Here is a 20,224-nt window from a genome sequence, read left to right as displayed (position 1 = left end):
GCAGAGTTCCTTTGTAAGCTCCATCATTATCTCCTGTCATTTAGTCAGCAGAGACTCCTGGAACGGTGGGATTGGGTTTGGCTGGCGCTTTCTCTCTCTCTCTCTCTCTCTCTCTCTCTCTCTCTCTCTCACACACACACACACACACAATCTTTATCTCTCTTTATTCTCTCTCTCTTAGTCTTTATCCCTTTTTATTCTCTCTCTCTCTCTCTCTCTCCATCTTTATCTCTATTCTCTCTCTCTTAGTCTTTATCTCTCTTTTTCCTCTTTTTTCTCTCTGTCTTTCTCTTTATTCTCTCTCTTAGTCTTCATCTCTCTTTATCCTCTCTCTCTCCCTTTCTCTCTATGTCTTTGTGTTCTTATGTTTGTCTGTCTGCCTCTCTGTTTCTCTATCTCTGTCTTTGTATGTGTGTCTGTCTCTTTGTCTATCTCTCTTCCATTTTTTAAACTCCACCCAGACTCTGTTCTCCAACTGCGGCCCCCATTTATTCATTGGTCACCAATATTCGTGACCAATCCCAATCCCACCACTACCATAATCAGTAACTAGGGAAAAAACAAAACAAAACGAAATGACTCCGTGGTCTGTTAACTTGGGTGGCTTCCCAACTGACCTCATTCCTTCCCAACCCCAATATGTGCTCTACAATCTATTGCAAGATGAATCTTCCTAACATGAGACTTTCTATACCACTCTTCCTTGCTGAAGAACATTCAATGGCTCCCCCTAGCCTATAAGAAAAAGTCAGCATAGACATACGGAGTTATAAGATTCCTCAGGGATCATATGGGCCACTAGGTAGCAATGCAATGGATAGAGCACAAGCCTGAAGTCAGGAATACTCATCTTCCTAAGTGCAAATCGGCCTCGGAAACATACTAGCTGTGTGACCCTGGGTGGGTCACTTCACCCTGTTTGCCTCAGTTTCCTCATCTGTAAAATGAGCTGGAGAAGGAAATGGCAAACCACTCCAGTATCTTTGCCAAAAAAACTCCAAATGGGGTCACAGTCGGCCATGACTGAGACGACTGAACAACAGCAAAGGGATCATATAACCCAACCCACCCATTTTACAAATGCAGAAACTGAGGCACAAAAAGTTGAAAGAATTCCCCAAGTTACCACGGATGGTTGCTAAGCCTGGTATACTGGAAAGGGCAGAGGAGTTGACATCAGAAGGCCTGAGTTCAAGTCTCCATTTTGCCTTTTATTAGCCAAATCACCATGTATAAGCAACTCATCCTCTTCAAGCCTCAATTTCCTTTCCTCATGGTAAGATGGGAATGACACTTTCACTAAACATCTCCTGGAGCTCTTGAGAAGAAAGTGCTTTCTAAACTATAAAGTGCTAAACAGATGTGAGCGGCTTATTAGTTTTTCTGGTGCTTTTTACCATTCTGTTCTAGTTGAGAAGGAACACACACTGGCCTTACTCCACAGCCCAAAGGAATCAACATCTGATTTTATACAGAGAGGCATATAGAGTCAAGAGCCTGGAGCTTTAGCCCCAGCTGAGTCATTCATTTATTCAGTGGCCTTTGGGTAAAATCCCTGCCCCTCTTTGAACCTTACTTTCCTATTGTGTCAAATGAGGGTATTGGATTAGATCATCTTTGAGGTCCCTGTTGATTCTGACCATCTATGATCCTAGGAAATCCCCTAACTTTACCCTTAGCCAACCCCAAAGCTGGCTCCAAAACCTTTTTCTTGACCACACAGTATATCCACCCACCAAACACCACCAGCTGAAAATCTCCTTTGCTGTCTGAGGGCAGGCCTAGCCAAGTGTGGAGAGGCTAATTGTTAAGCTGGTCACATGAGGATGAATTTGGGGGCCACAGGAATTCCTGAAGACCAGTGACTAAGTCACAGAGGGGTTTTGATATATGATGGCAGAAGGGGTACCCACCCCCATGAAATCACAGACCCCTGAGTCAGTAGAGTATTAAACGTGTACAGAATTATGGAAAACAGAAGACAGCCTGGTGAAGGAAGTGGAAAGAATACTCTGGGAGTGAGGAGGCCTTTGTTTGAGATCTGACTCTGCCCTTTCTACCTGTGCGAGCTTAAGCAATCACTTAACCTTTCTGGAGGTCAGTTTCCTTGTTTGTAAAATGAACGGTTAGGGTCATCTAGTCCAAATTCCCTTCTGGTTTCACATCCTATGATCCTACGAATGAGAATCCAAACATCTGGGTTCTAGTCCCTGTTCTGCCATGAGCTAGACACAATAACTTGGACAAGGTTAGTCCCCTGGACTTCATCTGGATTCTTCACCTGTCAAATGAGAATACTAAATTAGAGGATCCCTCAGACTGCAAGGCTCATAGGTTCAGTCAATCAACCAGCATTTATTAAGCACCTACTGTGTGTCAGGCACTTGGTAGGTACTGTATAAACCAAGACAGAAATTAAGTAGTGCCTGCCCTCTGGGAGCTTATATTCCTTTGGGGAAAGCAACTTTTAAATAGATACAAAATTAAAAACACAGTAAGCTGAGAGCTGGATCAAGGGCCTGACTCAAGATCTAGGCTAGAGCCTTCTTTTCAGTGTACTTTGAGGTCCCATCCACTCTATAAAAAGTGAACAACTTAGAATCCAGATTCCTCCCCAGTATCCTCCAAAACGCTCCCACATCTCTGAAAAGGCAAACAGAAGCTTGGGACCCACAAAACAATAGCAAATACTGGGATTTTCTCATGGCAACACAGGCAGGCCCTAACCATAACTTAACCCCAGAAGCAGCCGCCTCTCGGCTAATCTGTTCTCCTGCTGTATTCCCAGAGCTGGAGTTTAAGATACATTCAAATATTTCATTGTCTCAAAGGTGGGAAATTGATGTTAAATGCTGCAGGGCTGAGAAACACAATCTTGCAGGCCCTGTCTCTACAGACCCGTCCTGGGACCTAGAAATAAAACACTGCTTGTTAACTTCCTGGCAAACTCAACGATTGAAAAAGAAAATCAGACAGATTTTCTTCCAAATTAACACAAGGGGGGAAGGGGGCGATGTTTTCCAGCGGTGTTTCAGAGCAACATTTCCAAAGGATCAGAACTTTTACAGGGTGTCTAACGCCCTCCAAGGATGGCTTACAGATACTGCATTCTGCAGATGTTTGACATTGCCCTCCCCCCCACCAACTCCAGACCCCCTCCTCTCAGCCCTCAAAGATTCTTTAAGGCATTTGACTGTCCTAAGCAGAAAGAGTAGTTTGGTAGACGATATAGTGGAGCCAGAGAAGACCCCAAGCCTGGGTTCGAATCCTACCACTAACACTCCTTAACAATGAGAAAATTATTGAGCCCCTCAGCCCCTCAGTTTTCACATCTGTAAGATGAGGATAACAACACGCAATACCAACTGTGAGGACCAAATGAGATATTATATATCAAAAGTGATATGTGGGTGTCAATTATCATCATGGGATAGATATAGGGGCACTCCCAGATGAGGGAATTCCCTTTACTGGTGCAGGCTGACACCTTCTCTGCAACTTGGTTTTAATAATAATAATTTAATAATATATAATAATAGTCATATTTAATAATTAATTTAATAATCAATAATATATTTAATAGTAATCCCTAACACTTACCATGTCCCAGGTTACCATACAACACTGAACCATGTCCCAGGCACTATGCTAAGTGGTTTATAAATATCTCATTCGATCCTCACAACAACTCTGGGACAGATGAGGAAACTGAAAGAAACAGGTTAAATGACTTGCCCAGGGTCACAGAGCTAGCAAGTGTCTGAAGTCACATCTGAACTCAGGTTCTCCTGACTCCAGGCATGGATGCTCTGTGCACTATGGCGCCCCCTAGCGGCTCAATTTTAAGAGACCTGCCTAGAGTAACTTGTCCAGAGTCACAGTGTTCAAAGGGAGAACTTCAACTCAGGTCTTTCCAGCTTCGAGACCACTTTTCAATCTATTACCCCCACATCACTTCTCTGTGAAGTGGTGTCTCTCTCCTCTCCTCTCTTTCCTCTCTTCTCTCTCTCCCTTCTCCCCTCTCTCTCTTCCTCTCTCTCCACCTCCCCCCATTTCTCTTCTCTCTCTCTCTCTCTCTCTCTCTCTCTCTCTCTCTCTCTCTAAAACAAACCCAAACCATCCAGGATAATGGATAATGAGATGAAAGCAGTCAGAAGGGTGATAAAAAGGATGGGGGATAACCGATGGGCAGCCCAAGTATTGCAAAGGTGCCCCTAAAATATTATAAGACTCAGGAGAAGGAAGACCTCTAGCACATTGGGTGGAAAGAGACAGACAAGAGAAACTCAAAATGAGAAGGCGCAGTGGGATTGCAAGGTATACTGGGAAAGGGAGTATTGATATTATTGAGATCACAGATAAAATGGAGTATTGAAATATGCATAGCTTCTGAGGGACCTCAGAAGCCACAGGCAGTCTAATCCTGCCCATTTTACAGATAAAGAAACTGAGGCTCGGGGAAGTTAAATGACCTGCTCAGGATGGCAAAAGTAGTAAGAGACAGGGGTGGAATTTGAATCCAGGTCCTCTAACTCCAGAGTTAGTGTTCTTTTCACTGGGCTACTCTGCCTTCTCATATTGATGTCTACAGTGGAAAGCATGAATATTCATTAATCAATAAACATTTATTAAGCACCTACTATGCGCCAGGCACCGTGCTAAGCAAGTGTCCTGAAGGAGCTCACAATTTAATGGCAGACACAACAAGCAAACAGATATGTACAAACTATACACAGGATAAAGAGAAAATAATTAAAAGAAAGAAAGCATGTGAATTGAGGGTCTAAACCCTCTTGAAGGGTTTCTGCAGAAGATGGGATTTTATCTGAGATCTGAAGGAAGCCAGGGAAGGCAGTAGGTGGAGATTAAGACAAAGCATGTTCCAGGCATGGAGGACAGCCAGAGAAAATGCCTGGAGCTGAGAGATGGAGTGTCTTGTTCTGGCGACAGCCAGGAGGCCAGTGCCACTGGAATGATGAGTACGTGTTAGGGAGGAAGGTGTAAGAAGACTGAAAAACCAGGAGAGTGCTAGGTTATGAAGGGCTGATTTTGTGTTTGATCCTAGAGAAACAGACAGAAGCCTGGACCAATGGATTCTTGAATCAGGCTGAGGGGACCCAACCCAAAACTTCTTAGCTATTTTTGTCTGCAAAATCCAAGAAAACCAAAGGAAAAATCACATTGGATTGGAGTCTATTCATTCTCTTGTACAAGGATACTTAGGAGACATGGAGACCCAACAAGGATCCCTGAGACACCTCTCTGCAGGAGGGCCAGATTTATATTCTACTCTAAGATAGAAGAGATCTCAGACAGATACAGAATTGTGCTCTTCCAAAGAATCCTAGTAGATACAAAACCAACCTTGAATCTGACCACTATCTGCTCTATTAGAAGACTCATGGACTTAATACACCAATGTTATCATTTCCTAAGCAAGAGACAGTGGTTTGATGCTATAAAGACCTAAACCACCACCACAGACCAGAAGCTAACAAGTCACAACCCTATTGGCTCCTGGGTATCCTGGCTCTGGTGCCAGCCAGGCAGCTGGCCCTATCTGTTGGTGCCAAGATGGCACCACTGAGCAAGATCACAGAAAGAAAGGGGGGAAAGGCAGGTCCTTTAACAGCTGACCATGCCCATGAAACTTCCTGCCTCTTCCCCAGGGGCAGAAAGTCGGCCAGAACCCCATCACCTGTCACACAGCCCTACTGTGGCCCACAGAGCAATCCAGATACATCTGTATGTCCCTTTATTTCTCAAAAGTGAGTTTGTCTCCTTAGGAAAAATCAAATGTCATCACATCCCTCAAGTTAGTGCTTCTTCCTGTAAGGAAGAAGAATGTCCCTGTCTCCTCCTAATGTGGATATTCCCCAAAGTGGTTGAAAGGCAGATTTGTCAACTTTCCCCTGGACTCCACAAGGCAAGGCCATTTAGGTGCCCAAGGAGGCCCCCTCCCCACCCCTTGCTGGCCTCCCATTGCCGAACCCAGCCCAGCAAGCATAGAGAGCAGCTGGGATAGCCCCAGCATCCTCCAAAGCTCCTGCCCTCCCCAGCCCCCTTCAAGAGGAAGGCAGCAACCCAAGCAATGCTCTGAGTCACCGCTGGTCACTGGGGCCTGGGGAACGTGGGAATGAAGATGATTCCCAAAGGAAGAGGGGGGTGGGTGAAAAACCACCACGTGCTTGGCTCTGTGCTAACCCAAAGAGGAGTCTGAGTAACTCCCCATCAGACCAAAAGTTTATAAACACCACACTCTCTCTCTCTCTCTCTCTCTCACACTCACACTCACACACACACACACACACACACACACACACACCCTTCTCTCCTTCCTACCAGAGGGTTCTGACTGCCCTCACCTTCACAAGACCTGACCATGGTACGGGTAATGACAGCTAGAACACAGGAAGGCACCCTTCGGGACAGCATCTCTTTAGCTCCTGCCTTTGGTCTGAATGTACCAATGTAGGCCAGCCCATTCTCTGCAACTTGTAGGCTGGGGGGTGAGGGGGTTCTAGACTCTAGAGCAGAGGTATCAAACTCAAATCAAAAACATCCTAAGGACCCCTGCAGCCAGACATCAACCTAGAAAACCACATATTAACATTATCTATGTTCTATTGCATTTTAATCTATTTTGTTAAATGTTTCCCAATTACATTTGAATCTGGTTTTGGAGCACTAAGGAGTGCTGGGCTTCCTGTTTGACCCCTCTGGGCTAGAACATTGGAAGATTAAGTAATATGCCCACTGTCACAGTAAAATTCAGAGACAACAGGGGGTCTTGTTCCTAGTTTTGAAGACAGCACCCAATTCACTTTCGCCAGCTGTGCCTCTTGTTTGGAGATAGGCAAATTCTCTGGAGATGTGAGGAACAAGAGACCAAGTTTAAGGGAGGTAGTAAGGGTCAAGGACGGGGGAGGGAAAGTCCTCCCAGGTGCCTTGGCCACAGATTTGATCCCGCGAGTGGAGCAGGACGGATGCTTCACAGCTGGGACTTATCTACTCAGTTCCACAGGCCCAGGGAAGCAAGCAGCCCTGCCAGGTCACTGACCCTTCCTGACTTCCAAGAGGGAGAGAGAGAGCTAGGTCGGAGGGGACCTTCTTACGATGCTGCTATGAAAACCTTCCAGAGAAAAGCCTGATGACGAAGAGGTGGCCATTCTACGCACCCTTCGAAAACCCGGAGGGGTCAGAGAGTTGCAGGGTTATGAGGCGGCGGCTCCAAATCTCTCGGTAAGAGGGGCAGCTGCAAGCCCTTCTGATTGGCTGAAAAGTTGGTCCTAGAGACCCAGACAAACACCGACAAGGAAGGGAGTGTGGGTCCCCTGCCCCGGGAACGCCTGTTACCTAGGGCCTGCACTTTCAGCGGGAAGCAATGGAAAGGAGATAGGGTAGGAGGTCTTGGGAGGCAGTGGCTTGTCGGGAAAAGAGGAGGAAGCTCTTTCCCAGAATTTGGCACACCTGCTGGGAACGAAGGAAAAGAGACTGAAGAGGGAGGAAGGTGGGGGTCAGAGTTCCAGGAGGCTTCTGGCTCCCTCCACCCCCAGACACCTGTCTTAGAGTCAAATGCTGACTCACCTTCTCTGCCCTCTCACTGGCTCCCCGCTCCCCACTCCCAAGCCGCTCCGTACCTGGATGTTCCTTTTCTTCTCGCAAGCTGGCCCGGTGCCCTGGACCACACTCTCCAGGACTGCGACCACGTCGGGCGAGGGGTCCACGAAGCAAGCTCTGCGAGCCGCCCGGATCGCGCCCTCGATGTCCATGAAGCGGAACACACAGAGGGCAGACTGCGCGCGTGCTCCGGCGCCCCCGGTGCCGCCAGGGGCTGCGCGCTCGAACACCCCGAACAGCAGGTCTTCGGGCCGGCTCGGCCCTGGCGCCGCCGGAAACACGGACACCAGACGGTTGAAGACCTCGCCGCCGGACGGCCCGCCGCAGTGCAACTTCAGCTGGATGTAGGACTCTGTGAGCTTCTTGGTCTCGGCGGCCGCCCCGCCGGGCCCCCCGGCCGGCCCCCAGCCCAGACAGATGCGGGCCAGCAGGCTGTGAGACTGGCTCTCCTTGTCTCCAGCCTTGGCCTCGCTATTTAGGGCCAGATAGGCGTAGGCTGGGGTGGTCGGGGCCCGGGGCCCGTTCCGTCTGCGGGGCGCCGCCGGGCCACCACTGCTGCCCGGGTGCAGGAAGGCGCGGACGAAGCCCAATTTGTGCAAAGCCTTGGCCCTCTGCTTGATCTTGAGGATGTTGTCGTCGGAGGGGTTGAGGTCGAAAGTGAAGAGCTTGGCCAGGTCGCCACGCGTGTCCAGGGAGCGGATGGCGATCTCCGGCGTGTTCTCGAAGCGGTGGTCCTCCAGGCTTTGGTTCCGGGGAAAGAACTGGCTCCCGAAGCCGGTGTAGGTGGCTCCCACCAGCAACCGGGTCCCGCCGGGACTGGCACCTCCAAGGACCCCCGACGGCGGCTCCAGCACCAGGCCCACAGTGGAGGCATTGGGGTGGTTGGCTGCTACGTTGAGCATGCTGGGGAAGACGGTGACCGGCTCGGTGCCGTCAGCCGTCGGGGGGAAGCTCACGGCCACAGCCGAAATGTTGCCCAGGCGCCTTAGCTGGCAGAAGCCTTGGTAAATGGAGCCGCAGACCACCACCAAGCCCTGCCCGGGGTCCAGCTGCAGGATTTTGTTGTAGTTGTTGGTCAGCATCTTGGGGTGCTCGCAGGAGGCCTGGGGCAGCTGCGGGGCGTGGCAAAGGGGGTTGTCCCGCACCGGCCCCACAGCCTCCTCCACCTCCAGGCTCAGGTTGGGGCCGGACAGCTGGTAGAGCCTGTTCACCGCTGCCAGGTACACCTTTCCCCCGGGGCCGTCTAGAGCGAAGTTGTTGGTCGGGGTGGGCGAGGGGAACCGCCGTTGGATCTCCAGCGCGGCGCTCCCTCCTAGCAGCGGCGGCAGCAGCAGCAGCAGCAGTAGCGGTAGCGGCGGCGGCGGCAGGGGGGTCGTCACCCCCAGGAGCCGGGGGCTACGGGCTGCGCCCCCCGCGGCAGGAGGAGCCATCCTGACGCCTCCTGAGCTGCGGCGCAGCTGAGTGCATTTGGAGCTGCCGGAGCTAGCAGCCGGAGAGCGGGGAGGGAGGGGCAGGGGCTGGGGAGGGGGGCGGGCGGGTGGGGAGAGCTGTTGGGAAGTGGGGAGGGGGGCTCGCTGCTAAACCTGTTTCCTGCGCGGCTCGACCGGCTCTCGTAACGCCCGCCCGCAGCTCGAGTCCTGTCCGGCTCCCGCTCTGGCCCCGCCGCCTGCCCTCCCTAGCCTAGCTAGGGACTTTCACATCCGCGCGGCTGCCTCGGAGCTTCCCCGCGGGGGAAGCAGGAGGAGGAGGACTAGGAGGAGGAGGAGAACGAGGAGGAGGAGGAGGAAGGGCTAACGCCGCTGACCAACCCGCTCCCCGCCTCTCTCCTCCCCTCTCCCATCCCCTTCGCTTCAGAAACCAGCCCTTTCCTCCGCTACTCCCTCCCTCCTCCTTTCGCTTTACACATTTTATTTCTCCCTCTTATTTGGGGATTGGTCATGTGAATGTGATTAAGTTGGAGGAGGCTTTTCTCCCCACCCCCATTCCCCTTTCAGATTCCCAGGCAAAAGTCTCCTTTCCCGATCCAGCCCAGAGAAAAAGGCTGGGGTTGCAGCCTGGGCAGCCCCTCGTGGTCACAAACACAACACCCTATGTCCTGGATAGCTTTCTCTCCCAGGGGAAAACGGAACCCGGACGGCCCCTTCCCAAGCCGGGAGACAGAGGAATAACATCCCTCCTGCCCGCCCCGGCTGCCCACGGGATGGGGGAATCCAAAGCGCGCGCACACACACACGCACACACTCTCACTCACACTCACAGTCTACAGGGGCAGCCAAATGCTGTCCCGCCCCCCCCCTCCCCCAGGTTCCCCATCCCATCAGGGCTGGCTTAGCTCTTCCTGGGCCCAGCTCGAGTCAAAATAAGTTAACGGTCAGCCCCTCGAAGAAGCTGCCCTCCCTTCCCATAAAAGAGGTTTTACAAGGAGAGGATAACAGAGGGGACGAGCATGGGCTGTCTGGCCCTCGGCGGGTCAAATATATAAATCATGAATAAATTGAGAGGGGGAATATTTCAAGCATGTTAGGGGGCGAGAGAGAGCACACAGCTTGCTAGGAATCAGTCACTGGCACCAGCAATAGCCCTTAATTATACTCTGAGAGGACAAGGGGAGGGGGAGTCGGCAGTAATGGACTGACCTGGTGTGGCTTGAGTTGTTTCCACTTTAGACAAAAAAAAAGAAAAAAAAGAAAAAAAGAAACGTACTGTGTATATTAACCACAGAGCTTGGCTGCTGGGGGGTTTCTCTGAATGTCTCCCTCCTTGTGCTGAGAAGGGGCCTAATGAGGCCTTAACACCTGCCAGGTTCCTGGGCCTTTTGTAAATCCAGGGCCCTTTTTAGAGAGAACTCTCCAAACCTGCTGATGATACCACAGGCCTGGATTCAGAGGCCTTGGAGAAATCCTCTTTCCACTCCCATTTTTTTCCTCAATTTGCCCGCTTGAGGCAAACTGGACACCTTCAGCGTGTTACTCCTCAGTTTCAAAACCATAATAATAGCCAGATTCAAAGCATTGGCATAGGAACTTTAGAAAATACTAGGGGGAAATGCAATTATTTACATGGAATTTTAGTAGAAAGAATACAGGGCCAAGAAGCAGGAAACCAGGGTTCTCTCCTCATTCTGCCACCAATTTGCTGGGTGAATTTGCGGAACCTTAGTTTCTCCATCCAAAATATAAGATTGAATTGCATGAACCCTTCCATCTCTATATCCGATATCATTCTATATCCCAATATTCTTTATTCTACAGACTCTTCTAAGTCTGACTTTCTGTATTCAAATATCCTATATTCTAACATTCCGTGTTCCAAGGTCCCTTTTCGCATTACCATTCGATATTGTAATATTCATTGTTTTACAGTTTCTTCCAGGTCTGACTTTCTACTTTCCAAAGTTCTTTCTGGCAATAACATTCTGTGTTCTGAGGTTTTATGTTCTAAGACCCTTTCCAGCATTAACATTCTTTCTTATAATGTTCTAGTTTGAGATCTCTTCCAGGTCTGACTTTCTACATTCTAACATTCTGTGTTCACAATACTTCCAGCTTTGCCAGTCTGCGTTCTATGCTGCCCTCCAATCTAACATTCTATAAAGTCGTCTCCAGATCTGTTATGCTATATGGAACATTCCATATTCTAAGGACTTTTCCAGTTCTGATAGTCTATCATTCTATACCTTATCTACTGCCCAATAATTATCCAAACAAGTCTTTTTATTTGCAAATCAAGTTTCCCAGTTGGGCTGGTGTGAGGTTCATATTTTCCAGAAATCAGTTCTTTTCCACCACTCACTCTAAGGGAAGGGCACAGGGGTCTGTGTATCTGCAGCTGCCGATAGGGTAACAGGAGTTGTATTTAATCTCTCTCAGACAGTGCTTACTATTATTTTGGCTCAGGAAGGAAAACAAAGGCCTAAAAAACCCCACACACCTCCCGCTGGGAACAACTGCCCCTGGACACTAGCCCCTCACCCTCTCCTTCCTGTTGCTGGACTCGGAAGGCAAGTTTGCTGATAAACTGCTTTCTTAAACGTCCCATTTTCCCCTCCTCTAATGCAAGAAGGGCTTTGATGGTTCCCCAATGTGTTTATAATGCCAATGGTTTCTTTCACTAGGAAATATGAGCAGCGTCTGAGAACCATGCGGGGCTGCATCAGCTCATCCCTGTCAGCTCTCGGGATCAAGGCCCTGCGAGAGACAAGAACATGGAACAATTTATGTCCCTGCTTTTATCTCGAGGGTAGAATGTGGGATAGGAGTTCTCAGTCACATGTGGAAAACAGGCCAGTTTGATTCTGCAAACCCCCAAATAAATAACCCAGAGGATGACAGTTTGCAAGAAGGGAAAAGGGGGCCATTTTTGTATGTAACAGGTCACTGGGAGACACAGATGAAGCGTAAGAACCTGCTTAAAGGGTACTAAATCTATTTTCTTTTGTACCTTTTGGCTCTCTCTCTCTCTCTCTCTCTCTCTCTCTCTCTCTCTCTCTCTCTCTCTCTCTCTCTCTCTCTCTCTCTCTCTCTCTCCCCCCTTCCTGTTTCAGGGCTTGTTTTAGGTTTTGAAGCTCAAGTTCAGATACTGTAGCACCACCCACTGAGCCTCTCAAATACTGCTTCAGATTGGAGAAGAAACAACTCAGTGAGTTTTGTTACACTGGTGGCTTCTGGAAACAACAAATCCTTTCCTGGTTTCTTGGGCCAAATCTGTGGGATGCTTTTCTATGAGGAGCAAGAAGAAAGGTCAGGGTGTTGAGATTACAAAGGTGACAGGAAAAAGCAATGTGCAACATGGCCTGATGTTCTCAATTGTGGTGTGTAACCTAGAGGAGGTAGTGCTCCAAATCTCAGGACTAGTGAACATGGATTGAGAGCTAGAAGGTACCTCAGAGGCCCTCCAGCCTATGCCCAATCACTTTTTGCCCTGGAAAAAATGGAGAGCTCAAGAAAGTTAAGTGACTCTCCCAAAGTCACACTGTGGGAATATATATATATAGCAGAGGCAAGGTCTTCTGACTCCAGAGCTAGGGCTCTTTCTGCAATGCCACACTATCTCTCTCAAGTGATCTGCTGGTCAACAGAGACATGGCTCTGCCAAGTGACCTATCCTCCCCCCCGACCCCTTCACCCCCCCCACTGCACTTTTCTCTGGGTGGCTTTCCCCTCCAATGCCACCAAATGATAGAATCATAAAGATTAGAGAGTCAGCAGGAAATGTAGCCATCAGATTTCTCATTTGTGGCCTGGGGACGAGACCCACCTTATGGAGTTGTGTTGAGGAAAGTGCCTCAGAAATCATAAAGTATGATATAAACATCGGTTATTGTATGGACAACATTTAAATGCTTCTGAGCAAAACAGACTAAAACTATTTTTTTAAAAAAAATAGTTATGAAGATAGTTGTCTAAGAGGGCAGGTCCCACTTCTGTCATGTACTAGTTGTATGACTTTGGACGAGTCACTACTACTAAGAGCCTTGGTTTCATCATCTAAGAAAATTCCTTACTTGGCTCTGCCTCCCTTAAATCTAACTCATGAGCAAATCAAGACATCATCCTGTAGATGTTTTCTTTGGCAAGGATGAAGGACAAACAGCAACAACCTATAATTCCACTTATTCTGCTCCTCCCTCTTGTTTTTCTTTGGAGACAATGGGATCAGTGACTTATCCAGGATCACACAACCAGTGCGTGTCTGAGGTTGGATTTGAACTCAGGTCCTCTTAACTCCAGGGCCAGTGCTCTATGCACTGAGCCACTTACCTGCCTCCCTCCTCTTTGGGAAAAATAAGGGTGCTCAGAGCAGCTAGGTGGCGCAGTGAATAGAGCCCCAGCCCCGGAGTCAGGAGGACCTGAGTTCAAATGTGACCTCAGACACTTGACATTTACTAGCTATGTGACCTTGGGCAAGCCACTTAACCCAATAGCCTTCCCTCTCCAAAAAAAGAAAAAGAAGGGCCCTGAAGGGGAAGTCATTTGCCCCTGGTCGCATAGCAAATAAGTGGTAATAAGAAGTAGGACACAAGTCTTCTGGTTCACAGAAATGCAGGTGAACACCACCTCAGGAAGCATTGAGGTCAACCAATGTCTGAAAAGAAATCTCAGTCCTCAGTCTTGAGTCGCCAGATCAGAGATTTAGTGCTGAAAGGGACCTCAAAGGCATCCGGTCCAATGAGGAAGCTGAGCAGAGGGAGGTGATACGGTCTGCCCAAGGTCACATGGGTAGAAATCCTCAGAGGGGAGATTTGAACCCTGGTCCTCTGACTCCAGAACCAGGGCTTTTTCTGCTACACAGAGGCTTAAATGTAGCCGCTGATCTCCAGGGGCTTATAACCTCATGGGGAGAAGGATCAGAGGCATAAAAAAAGACAACCACCTAACAATCCCGAGGCAGTGCATCAGAGCCCAGAGGAGAGCTAGGGGGCACCGTAGGCCAAGGCAGGCAGGGGAGGCTTCCTGGAGGCGGTGGGACATGTAGAAAGTATAGAACTTAGCAGATCAAAAAGGACATAGACTTGTGCGGTTAATTGTTCCTCAAACAGGGGATTTCACCAGCAGAATCTTGGGCAAATCACTAAATAAAGAGGAATAGCGTTTATATATCACTTCTGGGGTCTGCAAAGCACTTTACATATAGAAAAAGGAGAAGGCAAGAAGCAGCTATTAAGCACCTACTGTGTACTAGGCATGGGTTAAGAGCTTTACTTGGATCCTCACAACAACCCTGAGAGATTGAGGCTATTATTATCCCCATTTTACAGATGACGAAATTGGGGCAAACAAGTGAAGTGACTTACTTAGGGGCATACTGATAGTAAGTGTCTGAGGTAGGATTCCAACGCCACCCAACTACTTCTAATCTACTCCTCCTCTTAATTTTGTCATTTACAAAATGGGGCAGAGGGGTGGACTACAAGGGTTCTGAGGTCCCTACCAGCTCTAAGGAATGGCAAGAAGGTGTGAAAAGGGAAAAAGGAGCCTAGAACCAAGGGAATCTCCTGCTCAAGAAGTTTCTATGGCTCCCTAGGCCCTCTGGGACAGCACACAGACTTCTCTGGGTAGTATTTAAAGCCCTTCCCAGTCTCATTCTGATCTATCTTTCCAGACTGCACACTTCTCCCATCTCCGTTTGTGCCTTTACATGGGATGCCCCCGCCCCACCCCCAGGCCGGGAATGTGCTTCCTCCTTACTACCCTCCTCCCTGAATCCCTAACTTCCTTCAAGGCTTAATTCACTTGGCCTTTCCTGATCCCTTCCATTATTATAGCGGCCAATGACTTTGCATTTATTTTGTGCATAGGTTTACCAGTCTGTGTGGAAAGCCCACCCACCTACCCCTTAAAATGTAAGCTCCTCAAGTGCTTACATATTGACCTTTTGTCTTTGTAACTTTGGTACCAAGCAGGGGGCCTGGCAGATAGCGAATGCTTAAGAGATGCTTCTAGAATTATTTGACTAAATCCCATTTTGGGGGGGTTAGACAGTAGGTCCCTATGGGATGCTTACTCCTGGGGGCAGTGACTTCAAACACAGTGGTTGACTAAGTAGGAAGGTGTATTTTGAGCATCCAAAGTCCATCAACTATCTAGAAGCTTCCCAATTGGTTAAGAGTTAGCCTGAGACTGTAGGCTAACTGGTTCATAATCTTTGGTCCATGGCAAATGTTTAATAACTGGCTTTTTTTTAAAAAGAAAGGGATAGAGAAAATGGCAATAAAGCATATGAACTTTAAAAGTGTGTCATGTGTACAAAGTTGTTTTTCTCTATCCCTTTCTTGTCTAGACAATCAACAGAACAATAAATCATGACCTGATTTGTAGCATTTGACAATTCCCGAGGTATAAATGCTCATACTGAAAATTTTACAATCAGCTCTAACTACAGCTGGATTCAGCACCGCCCTGGGAGTTAGATTGATCCTGAATAGTAAAGCTGAAGGTGGTTATTCTTGGAAGAAAGGCTTCTTTCTCTTTTGGGGTCACAAGGAGGCTGGCTCCTCCGGAACTTGAAGTGGTAAATACAGTGGGCCGAAAAGTTGGAGAATATAGTTTAGGAAGCTATACGGGAATTCTTAATCCAGAGGCCATAAACTTGAAAAAAAATTTGGTAACTATATTTTAATATAATTGGGATCTTTTGCAGTCCCATGTATTTTGTTTTATGCATTTCAAAACATGATTCTGAGAAGGGGTCCCTAAGGCTTAACCAGCCTGTCTATGACACAAAAAAAGTGAAGGATCTCTACTCATTCTACAGGTGAGGAAACTGAGAGGTACAAGAGGGGAATGTCATACAGGTAGCAAGTGGCACAGTCAGGATTTGAACCCAGGTCCTCAACTCCAAATTCAGTGCTCTTTTCCCAGTGTCTTTCTGCTTTTCTTGGCTCCCCCTTAATCAGCTTTATTTTTACTGTCTTGAAATATTCTTTTTCCTTAAAAAAATGTACTCAGAAAAATTCCCTGGCAGCCCAGAGTCTGTAGTAGAGGGTGAAAGAATAAAGAGCTGGGTAGATACTCTCCCCCAGTGAGTGGCCTCGGGGTAAGTGCCCCTAGGGATTTCAGGGTCAAAATCATAGTGGAGCCAAGTGACAGGGCTTGAGCTATGTCTGCTTCATAGAAGCAATCAAAGCCCCATTTCTGCATGGAGCCCAGCAAAAGCTGAGCAGTGAGAATAGTTCACACTTCCATTGCACTTGTGGGTCTTTCTTCTCACCAAGCCTATGAAGTGGGCTTATCTCCATGGCACAGACAGATTGTTACGCCCATTTCACAGATGGGGGAACTTTGGCTCCAAGGGGTTCAGTGGCTGGTCTAGCATCTCACAGCTAGTATGTCCCAGGACCAAGATTTTAACTGAGGTCTTTCCTTCTTCTTTCCTGATACGCCACTCAGGGGCTGGCCTTCGCCTGGCTAGTTTATGGATGGCATGAATTCCCAAGAAGCCAGCAGTCTATGGAGGAATCTTTCATAAGCTGACTAAGCTGCTCTTCCACTTCCCTTGCCAGCTGACATGATGTTTCTCAATAAGGTTTCCCCAGGCATAACTCCAGCCCCCCCCCCCCTCAAAGTTAGCAGGATGAGATTCTGCAAATCCCCAGCCCAACTGAAGCCCCCAGGGGTCTCAGGATCTCTCTGAACAGGGCCAGAATGCTCTGCTCTCAGTCTGGAGATTTGCTCTTTGCTGGTGAAAAGCCATCATCTTCCCCTCCCCTGCCCCACCCTGCCCAGACTTCGCTTTCCAGAAAGCATCTGCCTGCACTTGGGTCTCCCTCCCTTCATCCATCTCATTAGGGAAGCTTTAAAGCCAAGAATCTGGCTTACTGAGGTGAACTGGATGGAGGCATCAAGGTGAAAAATCTCTTTCTTAGATCTGAAAAAATGATAATTGTCCAGAAGCGAGGCAAGTGGCACCCACGGGTGGCAGGCTGGGGTCTGACAGTGTCCTGAATGTGCACCCAGGTGGCAACAGAGAGCCTGCCCAGGGGAGCATAGTTGTTTTTTTTTTAAACAGAAAAACTCATGCTTTCCCCCCACCCCCACTCCCTACATTTTCCTTCCCTTCAAGTCAGGAATTTTGACACTTGCAATTTGTGAAGCACAATCGAACTCACCCACAAGGGCAAGGAGGGGGACAAGACGAAGGCTTTAAAAAAGCAGCATCTGTTGGAGTTCCCCAAAAGGAAGCGAGGCTTTGGGAGATGGACAGAAATGGGAAGTCAAGGCACCTGGGTCCCACTGCTGACTCTGCCACAAGGCTAGCCACTCATCACCTCTAAGCTGCCATGTCCTCATCTGTCAAATGGGAGAATTGGACTATCCGATGGCAAACAGAGGCCCAAAGAAGTGCTAATAATTAATAATAATAGCTAATATTTATTTAGGGCTTTACTTATGGGATCTCATTTGATTCTCACAATAACCTCATGAAATAGATGCTGCCATTAGCCCCATTTTATAGATGAAGGAACTGAGACTGACAAGTTGAGTACTAATTAATGATAATTACTTAAAAATGTGAATAATAGGGCAGCTAGGTGGCGCCACTGTGCACAGAGCACTGGGCTTAGAATCGGAAGACTCTTCCTGAGTTCAAATCTGACCTCAGGCACATACCAGCCATGTGACCCTGGGCAAGTCATTTCACCCTGTTCGCCTCAGTTTCCTCCTGAGCCGGAGAAGGAAATGGCAAAACCGCTCCAGTATGTCTGCCAAGAAAACCCCAAATGGGGTCACAGAGAGGCGGAAACAATTGAAATGACTCAGTAACAAGCACAACAGTAATAGCTAACATCGACACCACTTACTGTGTCCCAGACACCATGCTAAACACTCTACAATTATCGTCTCATTAGACCTTCACAACAACCCTGGGAGGCAGGTGCTGTGATTATCCCCATCTTTAAATGAGGAAACTGAGGCAAATGGAGGTTAAGTGACTTACCCAGGGTCACACAGCTGGTGAGTGTCCATGGGAGGACTCAAACTTGGGTTTTCATGGCTCCCAGGCTGGCACTGTCCCCAATATACATTTCAGTGACTCCTAGTTCATTGCACTTTCCTAAAAGTTGAGGAAAAGGAGGGGGGAAAACCCAAAATAAGAAAAGAAGGTGCTCTGGTTCAATATAATTAGATAGCCACCTCCTTTCCCCTGAGGCCAGTTAGTCAGTCAATAAACATTTATGAAGCACCTACTATGCGCCAGGCACTGTACTAAGTACTACAAGGGATACAAAAAGAGGCAAAAGACAGTCTGTGCCCTCAAGAAGTTCACTATCTAATAGGAGAGACAACATACAAAGAAATATGTACAAACAAGCTATATACAGAATAAGTAGGAAATAAGGAATAAGGAATAAGGAAGACACTAAAATTAAGAGGGGTTGGGGAAAGGCTTCTGGTAGAACTTTAGTTGGGACTTAAAGGAAGCCAGGGAAGCCAGTAGGCAGAAATGAGCAGAGGGGGCCTTCCAGGCACTGGGGATAAGCCAGAGAAAATGCCGGAAGTGGACAGATGGAGCGTCTTGTTTGTGGGATAGCCAGGAGGTCGGTGTCATTGGATTGAAGACTGTGCACTGGGAAGTAAGGTGTGAGAATGGAAAGGTAGGAGGGGACTAGGTTATGAAGGGTTTTGAATGCCAAACACAGCATTTTGTATTTGCTCCTGGATGTAATAGGGAGCCCCTGGAGTTTATTGAGGGGTGGGGTAGGGTGGCATGATCAGAACTTCACATCTCTTTAGTGGCTGAGTTGGGATGGGGAGAGACTTGAGGCAGACAGAACCATCATGCAGGCGTGGGGTGATGAGGGCTTGCACCAGAGCGGTGGCAATGTCAGAGGAGAGAAGGGGGCATATTCGAGAGATTTCGAAAAGGTGAAATCAGAAGGTCTTGGCAACAGTTTGGATATGGGGTGTGAGAGATAGTGAGGAATCTAGGATGACTCCCAGGTCGTGAGCCCAGGGGACTAGGAGGATTGTGTTGCCTTCTACAGTAATAAGGAGGAGAGGAGGATTTAGAGGGAAAGACAACGGGTTCCATTTTGGGTATGCTGAGTTCAAGGTGTCTACTGGACATCCAGTTCAAGACGTCTGAAAGGCAGATGGAAATGCAAGACTGGAGGTAAGGAGAGAGATTGGGGCAGGATGGCAGATTTGAGAATTATCAGCACAGAGATGGAAATTAAATGGGAGCTGGTGAGATCACCAAGGGAAGTAGTATAGAGGGAGAAGAGAAGAGGGCCCAGGACACAATCCTGAGGGGCACCTGTGGTTAGAGGGTGTGATCTGGAGGAGAATCCAGCAAAGGAGACAGAGAAGGAACAGTCATATAGGTAGGAGGAGAACCAGGAGGGAGGGTATCCTGAAAACCTAGAGAGAAGAGAGTATCAAGGAGAAGAGAGTGATCGACAGTGTCAGGTCAGATAGGTAGGAGGAGGACCAGGAGAGAGGGTGTCCTGAAAACCTAGAAAGAAGAGCGTATCAGGGAGGGGAGAGTGATCGACAGTGTCAGGGGCTGCAAAGAGGTCAGGGAGAATGAGGATTGAGATAAGGCCACTGGATCTGGCAACTAAAAGATCATTGTAAGGGGTAAGAAGAGAGTGGGAGGAGAGAAAGGGGAGGCAGCTGATAGATGGACTTTTTGACAGGTTTAGCTACAAAGGACAGAGGAGAAACAGGACATGAATGGAAGCAGGGATGGAAGAGTCAGGTGAGGGTTTTTTTCAGGGTGGAGGAGACATGGGCACATTTGTAGACAATAGGGAATGAACCAGTAGAGAGGGAGAGACTGAAAATAAGTGAGAGTGGGTATGCCAGAGGGGAAAATGTATTGAAGAGGACAGGAATGAGGCCACTTGGACAGGTTAGCCTTGGTAAAGAGTAAGGCCACTTCATCATGTAGGGCAGAGGTAAAGGAGGAGAGAGTGGCAGAAGGCACGGAGTGATAGGAGACGAGGAAGAGGAGAGGAGAAGGAGCTTATAACAAATGGTGTGAATTCTTTCTATCGAATATGAGGCAAGATTCTCAGCTGAGAGAGGGAGGGAGAGGGAGCCATGGGAGGCTTGAGGAGGGAACAAAAGGTTTAGAAGAACCTCAGTGGAGAGTGGGACAG

General features: G+C 48.3%; 1 protein-coding gene across 1 annotated transcript in view; it reads right to left on the bottom strand.

Moving 5' to 3' along the window:
* Positions 1-9,050, bottom strand: part of PLXND1 (plexin D1) — a 205,177-nt gene extending 196,127 nt beyond the window's left edge. Inside the window, exon 1 of the mRNA XM_036737796.1 lies at positions 7,641-9,050. Within this exon, the coding sequence (XP_036593691.1) occupies positions 7,641-9,050 (1,410 nt within the window). The remainder of the gene's footprint in view (positions 1-7,640) is intronic.
* Between the last annotated feature and the right edge of the window lie 11,174 nt (positions 9,051-20,224).

Source organism: Trichosurus vulpecula, chromosome 9 (assembly GCF_011100635.1).
Source record: "Trichosurus vulpecula isolate mTriVul1 chromosome 9, mTriVul1.pri, whole genome shotgun sequence".
Taxonomy (NCBI): Eukaryota; Metazoa; Chordata; class Mammalia; order Diprotodontia; family Phalangeridae; genus Trichosurus; species Trichosurus vulpecula.
This window is presented reverse-complemented; position numbering and strand designations above follow the sequence as displayed.